Source organism: Phycodurus eques, chromosome 15 (assembly GCF_024500275.1).
Source record: "Phycodurus eques isolate BA_2022a chromosome 15, UOR_Pequ_1.1, whole genome shotgun sequence".
Taxonomy (NCBI): Eukaryota; Metazoa; Chordata; class Actinopteri; order Syngnathiformes; family Syngnathidae; genus Phycodurus; species Phycodurus eques.
This window is the reverse complement of record NC_084539.1, coordinates 9566275-9575119: the sequence shown is the minus strand read 5'-3', so window position 1 is coordinate 9575119 and position 8845 is coordinate 9566275. Positions and strand designations below refer to the sequence as shown.

Here is an 8845-nt window from a genome sequence, read left to right as displayed (position 1 = left end):
CAGCCTTGCTTCTCCGCCAGGAGAGGTCACCATAATTGAAGCTTCCACAACGGAGCCCATTTTCGAAACAATTCGTCCAAGTGCATCACGAAAGCTTCATTTGCCCATCACTAAAAGCGTACGGACTATGATCGGCTGGCTAACAACAACTGGACTCATAAGAAGAATCGGAATCACGAGAGAGCGTGGGAGCAGATTTCCCCCGACAGGGGGCGCTAATGCAACTAATTAGATGCAAAGTCCGCTATCAAACAGCGAAGAAGAAAGAGAAGCAGACAGCAGCGAGGCGACAGGATGATTTTTTCCCCCACGCGCTGCACTGAATTTTGGCCATTTAGTACTGAAGCCCCCACGCAGGACGTCAATCACTCCTTTACTGGACTAAAACATCGTCAATCTTCATGTCCGGCTCAAGTCGTCTCGGTGCACGTTGAAGCTTCTCTGCTTGCTTTAGCTAAGCTTAGCTTAGCTTATTTTAGCTTTAGCTTTTTAAAAAAAACACACCAAATATTTTGGTGCTCAAGAGACGCGTCTGTGATCAACGCATCGCTAAGCAGACGTCAAGTGTGAGCGTAAAAGCGTTGTGATTGTCGTGTCAAAAATGTGTGCAAGAAGGACAGCGGCGTACGAGGAGGAACTTTGGGGGACGAAAGAGGAAAGCGAGCCACAAGGTCAGCAACTGGGCACCGTTTGCAAAACGCAGCCTCGTGATGGGCTACTACGCGTAGCAGGTTTGTTTAACTCGTTCTTAATTATGGAAAGTATGCAACTTCATTTCCTAAATTTCCAGGTCTCGAAAACTGTGGAAAATGTAAACTATTGTATAGAAAAATACTCAAAGTATATATATATATATATATATATATATATATATATATTTGTTAATTTGTCATTTATTAGTACAAAAGAAACGAAATAATATACTCTTAGGTTAAAAGCAGCGTAAAGTCAGAGCATTCAAAATAAGAAATAACAAATCAAATAATTCATAATTATCAGCTGATCATGTACGCCAATGGAATTTTCTGAGCCAATCAGAATGGAGGATTCACCAAGCCAGCGGTATAATACTGTGTGCTCTCACAAAAACATTGCACTGTAGCTGTGCTGTGCTTCCAAGCCACCTTCCAAAAACAAGGCTCGAGCTACAACCCCAATTCCAATGAAGTTGGGATGTTGTGTTAAACATAAATAAAAACAGAACACAGTGATTTGCAAATCATGTTCAACCTATATTTAATTGAATACACTGCAAAGACAAGATATTTAATGTTCAAACTGATAAACTTGATTGTTTTTAGCAAATAATCATGAACGTCTTGTTAATAATCTTATGGCTGCAACAGGTGGCAAAAAAGATTGAGAAAGTTGAGGAATGCTCATCAAACACCCGTTTGGAACATCCCACAGGTGAACAGGCTGATTGGGAACGGGTGGGTGCCATGGTTGGGTAGAAAAGGAGGTTCCCTGAATTGCTCAGTCATTCACAAGGAAAGATTGGGTGAAGTTCTTTTTGTGAACAAGTGCGTGAGAAAATAGTCGAACAGTTCAAGGGCAATGTTCCTCAACGTACAATTGCAAGGAATTTAAGGATTTCGTCATCGATGGTCCATAATATCACACATACATTTACCGAATGTGTAATAGCTATAATCTTCTTGAAATTATTTGGTGACATAATGGCATATAAAGAGGCGGTACGGTGCTAGACTGGTTAGCACATCTGCCTCACAATTCTGAGGACCCGGGTTTGAATCTGGCCTCGCCTGTGTGGAGTTTGCATGTTCTCCCCGTGCCTGCGTGGGTTTTCTCCGGGTACTCCGGTTTCCTCCCACATCCCCAAAACATGCATGGTCGAGTAATCAAATAGTCCGTAAGTGTGAATGTGAGTGCGAATGGTTGTTTGTCTGTGTGCCCTGTGATTGGCTGACAACCAGTTCAGGGTGTACTCCAACACGCCCGTGACCCTAGTGAGGATAAGCGGTTGACATATAAATACACGTCTACTCAAATTTCAAAAAATATTTTAATATATATATATATATATTTTTTTTTTTTTTTTTTTTTTTTTTTTTACAGAGATCTCTGGAAATAAGGTTGTGTAAATACTATGAATTTTGAAACCGCAAATGTGTAGGAACCGGCTAAATAATAAACTAGCACACTTAGCAACGGGAGAGCGCAAGTCCGGTCAGAAGAAAGTACAGCAAAAACTGGAGATGAATCAGGGATCAGTATCGGTTGGCTGGGCCTGTTCTGGATTCAGCGCAAGGGACACAAAGCAAGAGGTTATTTGGAAAGAGTGCAGCAGTGTTGTGTCTGCTGCGCAGGGTAACACAACTCATCTCTTCCACCATCTGAAAAAAAACCTCACAAATACGATGAATGTATGAAAGCCAAAGCTAACGTTGCTTCTCAAAATACTTGTCGGAGCCCAGTGGGAAGCCAGACAACCATAACGGCGACCCTTTAACACCATATCAGTCGACCTCCCCAAAAACACTGGACAAGAAATATGCAATTCCCTTGTGTAATTATTTCTCCAAACGAGCATTACCTGTAATACATGAGAAATGTTGGTGGGGAAATAAAGAGGGAAATCACCACCTTTCTCTGCAATCACAAGTGACCAAAGGTCATGCAGAGCAATGAAAACTGGGTGCTTGGATGTCAATTTGTCCCACAAGACCACACAGGGGAAACTGTAGTCCAGGGACTGTGGGAGAGACTGACTTCTTGGCACCTGCATGAGGAGAGACTAGTCCGCATCACAACAGACAGTGGCTCGAATGTCGTCGAGACAAGCTTCTCATAATACTGTAAATGGACGAGACTTCATTGCTTTGGGCGTAGGCTCCATCTCGCAATTGGTGAGTAGGACAAAAAAAAAAAAAAATACTAATTTTGAAATGTAATTGGATTGTATAGAACCTATGCTAATAAAATGGAGTGCAATGAATGGATTGACCGTGCAGTCAGGATCTGCAAAAAAAATTGTCAGCAGTTTCTCCAACAGCTGGAAGCGTAACAAAAGAGCTAGCCCGGGCTCAAAAGAAGACTGAATGCCCCACAAGCTGGAAATCAAGGCAGCCAATGATGGCAAGAGTTCTGGAGCCATTTCTCAAGTCGTACCCTCTGACCAAAAATCAAGACACCTGTGAGACCAGTGAGACGTACAGCATGTCAGCGTGTCTTTTGTGAAGCCAGTCCGCCGCCTGTTCAGCTTCTCCGTCCACAAAATAAGTGAGGATTTCCCAGATTTGCCCAACCCCATCAAAGCAAAAATACAAGGATCCAGGTACGCAAGAACTGCTTGACATGACCTCTGCTCTTGAGCCACGCTCCAAACGGAGACATGTCAGTGAAGATAGGACTGAACCGATCCAGAACAGACTCCTGTCTGACTGAGATGGCTGCCTCTTCAAGCGTGGTTAGTAACAATTGGGAATACATAGATGCGGGACTTTAAGATATTAAGTGGAATGAAATGTGCTAAACGGTTATTAATGTGCTGTAATCTGAATATGGACGTGCTTTTCTTAATTGATTATGTTCTGTTAAATGAGAAGGGCCCAACTGATCCATATGGAGGGACTGCAGACAGTGTAGAGCAGGGGTGTCAAACTCAAATTCACGGTGGGCCAAAATAAAAAAATTGGGGCAATGTCACGGGCCAAACTCAATATTTTATGAAACATTACTGCAATGTGCATGTTTCCCTTCTCTGCAGAAATGTAGCATTAAGTTTGAATCATATGACAACAAACTCAAATTTTGCTTAAACTGAATTTGGAATAAACAAACTAATATTATAAACATGAGAAATCAAATTTGAGATAAAAGACTGGTATTTTTTTGTTGTTTTGTATTTCAATAAACAACATCAATTCTTCTGTCTCCAGATCTTCTTTTGATCTATCTCCAACTACCTTTCTTTTTGATGTAAATCTTTTTTTCAAAGGCCAACAACAAAACAACCCAAAATATAAGAATGTCCTTCAATAAAAATCCAAACTTCAAACTATTAACAGTCCCTGGCTAGGAGTTGATAAAGGGCATTTAAAAAAAACGAAACATTCATTCAATTACGTTATATTAATTTGTTACAGCCACTTTTGCCATTTTTGGGAAGGGGAAGTGTAAATTTGCTCGAGGAGACTAGTAGCATAGTTGCTAACAACTGCAACAGAAAAGGAAGGGACGCTTGCCGGTCTAGACTGATGGGCCAACACAGCATTCTGGGATTTGTCATATTAGTGGCACATGTGCTATATACTGGTGGGCCAGCTCTAATACACATTTAATATGGTCTTGCGGGCCAAATATAATTACATGGTGGGCCAAATTTGGCCCCCGGGCCTGAGTTTGACATATATGGTGTAGAGGATGCACCCAGTACATCGAAGAAAAAGAAGACCTTGGAAAGGCTTCTTCCAGATAACCTGGGCAGCCACACCAAGATCCTCTCCTCACCAGCAACAACAGGCCGTTGCTTCTGAGCTTCAGTCTTGCCTCCAGTGTGCCAACCTTGACAGTGAAGAGGACCCTTCGGGCAGGTGGAAGGAACATCAGAGACTCTACCACCCACGACTTTCAAAGTTGGCAAGAAGTCCTTGTGCATTCCTGTCACAAGTTCCCCGTCAAAAGAGGATGTTTCGCAGTGGCGGAAATGTCGTGGCCTCATGTCTCTCAAGTCTGAAAATGTTGGCAGGCTGTTGTATGCCTGCCAAAAACATGTAGGCTCAAGCCTAATATTATTGCTTTTTCTGGATAAGTTGGAATTGTTTTCATTGATTTTGACTTTGTGATTTAAAAAAAAAAGATAATTTATTCAGTCCTTGGAAATTTAGATTTTACAATTTATTCTTATTCAAAGATTTTTTTTTAAATTGAAAACTGTTTACGTATTGTTTGTAGTGCTATAAAAATACAGATTTATTTTGTTCCTGAAAATGATGATTGTGTTTAATAATTGGGATTACAATATAAATCAAAATAACCGTGATGATCATTTTTGGCCGTAATGGTGCAGCCCTATTATCCAGCTATGAACAGCAAATTAGCAGGTCAATTAAGAAGTGTCTAAAAAGAAAAGGATACAACAGGTACACAGCATTCACACACGTCCGAATACTGGAAATTAATCGGCACGTTGCTGCATACATCATTCATGAGGAGGAGCCGAAAGGTCCAAAATATACTGTGTAGTATATCAAATATTTGTGTTGTTTGTTTGCACCATAGAGTGCTAAGTTTTAATTTTGTTTTGAGATCAGTACAATAAATCTCATTTTTACACTTTAGTTTGCATTGCGAGAAATGCCATCAGCCTGAAGGGACTCCAGTTATATAGAAATATGAAGTTTAGGCCATATCGCCCAGCCTTAGCTGGTGTGGCCAAAGCGGGCAGCTTAGCTTCAAAATCGATGCTTCTCCGCTTGCAAAAATCTAAAATACAAGTAATTAAAGAACAATACAAGTGGTAGGTGTGCGTCTCCTGTAGGGTGTGCATGTGTTGCGTTGCAGACAGGAAGTGTTGCTCAGTAACTTTCCCCTGTCAATCACTCGTGCCTGCTCTCCGGGCTCCTTCCGAGCAATGCAGACGCTCTCGCGGGCCGCAGAGAGGCCGTCTGACGCGGCTAGGCAACCTCTGAGCCCCGGCACAATCACCGTCAGCCGCGCTGGGACAATTTCCACCCTCATTTGAAATTCAGCGGGCTGCTGGCGGAATTGTGGCCGCTCATGGTGCACTGAGGCGGCTACAGCAGCGCGATGCGCCGATACCCTTCAATGATTTTTTTTTTCCCTCCTTGTCCTCACGCCACAACGTCGCAGGCAGCCAGCAAGTACTCTGAGGAGGTTTACGGCCCCAATGCCGGTGTGCAGGTCCGCTGGTGGCTACTAGCTACTAACGCTGGTGGGCTGGCATGAGGCGGTGGGGCGGTCCGTTTCAATGCTGCCTCGCTATGTGCGCCGAGTGTGGGTGTGCGTGGCAGAGACGTAGGCATTGTCAGAATTGGGCCAAGTTATTATATTCACTAATGATGTGGCATTTGCGCCGAATATCCACTGATGGAATGAAGGTGCTCAGTACTTATGTAGTGGTGGAGGGGCAACTCGTGGCCAGGAAGCTGCACTTAAACTTGGTTGTAGTCCTTGCAAAAAATCTGTACAGGTGAGATGGTATAAAATAATCAATAATCATCAACAATTCAGTACGTAATTGGTGTCAGCCTTTGCACACTTTCCACACTTGAAATATTTAATCTATTTAGAAAGTAATCACAAAAATGACTTTGCCAGGTCTTTAAATATAAATAGAAACAATAATACATAACGTGATGCAGAGGGTAACAGAACACACTGCAACTGGCGGGTCGCCAGTTCGTAACCCCAGCTGAGCGCATGTCATCATTGTGTCCCTGGGCAAGACACTTAACTCACATTACCATGAATGAATGTGGTTGGATGTTTGGTTGTGGTCAGAGGGGTTGTAGGCACAGAATGGCAGCCACACTTCTGTCAGACTCGCCCAGAGCAATTGTGGCTACACAAGTGGATTACCACCACCAAGTGTGACTGTGGAGTGAATGAATAATGTATGAAATTGTAAAGCATCTTTGACTGTCTAGAAATGTGCGAGATAAGAGTAATGCATGATTATTATTATTATTAAAGTCAGCATAAGAATTTATTTGACCAAACCATAAATGTCTATCTTCTTCCGTCTTGCAGACACCAGTGAAGACCTTCGTCCTTATCGGCAGGAGCCAGAGGCCCCTCACATTAAAGAGGAAGTGGATGACGAAGACATCCCCTACATCAAGGAGGAAGAGGAGCCGCAGGCTCTTTACATTAAAAAAGAGGATGAGGAAGAGCCTCCCTACATCAAAGAGGAAGAGGAGGAAGAGGATGTCACCAAGTTGCCATTGACCGATGTCCCTTTGAAGAGTGAAGCTGAAGATGAAGGTCAACGTGAGGAGAACAGCGGGGCGGAGCCTCCAAGCAGCAGCTCAAATCAACACATGACAATAGAAAGTGATGGAGACCACTTTGGAGGATCACAAGCAGATGGCCTCATAGCTCCACTATCAGATAGTGATGACCCAACGTCACATTCCTCTGACACTGATGATGATGATGATGATGATGATGATGAAGAAGAACAGTCTGAAGGTCATGTGACAGGTCACACTGACAACAAATGCTGGAAATGTCCTCAATGTGGGACAACTTTCGTCTACAAATCTCTATTGAAAAGGCATATGTTAAGCCACACTGGAGAGAAACCTTTTTCCTGCTCAGTGTGCAGTAAAAGATTCACTCGGAAGGGATACTTAAAAATACACTCAAGAAAACACACTGGTGAGAAACCTTTTACCTGCTCACTTTGTGGTCAAAGATTCTCTCAGAAGGGGCACTTGATGAAACACACAAGGACGCACACTGGGGAGAAACCTTTTGCCTGCTCAGTTTGTGGTCAAAGATTTACAACAAATAGGTATCTAATAGTACACACAAGAACCCACACTGGTGAGAAACCTTTTGCCTGCTCAATTTGTGGTCAAAGATTCTCTGAAAAGGGAACATTAGGAACACACACAAGAACACACACGGGAGAAAAACCTTTTTCCTGCTCAGTTTGCGGTCAAAGATTCTCTCAGAATAGTCACTTAAGAAATCACACAAGGATCCACACTGGTGAGAAACCTTTTGCTTGTCTAGTTTGTGGCCAAAGATTCACTCAGAAGGCACACTTAAAATGTCATTCAAGAACACACATTTGAGAGAATCTTTTTTCCTGTTCAGTACGTTCTCTCACAGCCAACATATTAAGAGACACGAGTGTGTTGGTGAGAACAGCGATGATCAGTGAAGGTTTTGCCTTGGCAGTTTAATTTGAATCCCATTAAAATTAAATTAAATGTGTTTCACCTGGTCCTTCATGTTTTCACCCATCTTAGACATTCTGCCTGGGTAATCCAACATAGGAGTACAACGGGGTGTTTTCTAACTTACTAAATAAAAGTAGGGCTGTGAATTTCAAAATAAGAGCCAGTAAATACACACACAAAAAAAAAGGATTACATGTTCAAAATAAAGTGCTTAACTTCAGAATCATTCTTTGTAAAAACTAACAAAATACAGATAACACTTCGTTTTGATCATATGGGTAGAAGCAAAATCATGCATTGTAAAAATGCATTATACATAGGTAGAAGGGTTTTCCGGAATTTTGAGGTCAACTTTGGGGGTACGTATTACACATGGGTGCGCATTATACACGAGAAATTACGGTAGTAGTTTTGAGGTTATGCAAGCTATAACACTTGGAGCAGTACATCTGCTTTATCCAGTGTTTTTGTGTGGTATGCATCAAATGAGCAAACGATTGAGTGAAATAGACTGTGAGGAAAGTGACACTTTGGGGTAAGATGGAAAAATGCGTACATGATCCTGAATTAAATGGACATACATTAATCAGAATAATTTTTATTTGCCAAGTATGTCAAAAACACACAATGTATTTGTCTCCGGTATTTGGAGCTGCTGTAGTATGACAACAGAAAATGCTTTTGAGACATAAAAACACAGTACGGAGAGTCACTGAGCAATGAAAGGTTACCAGTAATGTGGTAATGCCGATACATCTTTTTTCTTTTTTTTGACAACTGTGCATATGACAACTGTGAGTCCTCTAGTAATTTAGGGCAGTTTGAAATAACTAATAGACCAGTAGTCTGGTACAGTGGCCTTTGTGCAAATGGCGCAGACTTTAAGAAATTTAAGCAGTTTAAAGTGACTAGTAGTGCGATAATCTGGAACAGTGTCAATTGTGCAAATG

The 8845-nt window shown here is 41.9% G+C and overlaps 1 protein-coding gene across 1 annotated transcript; it reads left to right on the top strand.

Annotated features, from left to right (window-relative positions):
* The first annotated feature begins 271 nt into the window (after positions 1-271).
* On the top strand, positions 272-7903 carry LOC133414241 (oocyte zinc finger protein XlCOF6.1-like). Its single transcript, XM_061699510.1, has 2 exons — positions 272-731; positions 6736-7903. The coding sequence occupies exons 1-2, from the start codon at positions 602-604 to the stop codon at positions 7785-7787; spliced, it is 1182 nt and encodes a 393-aa protein (XP_061555494.1). The 5' UTR covers positions 272-601; the 3' UTR covers positions 7788-7903.
* The last annotated feature ends 942 nt before the right edge of the window (positions 7904-8845 follow it).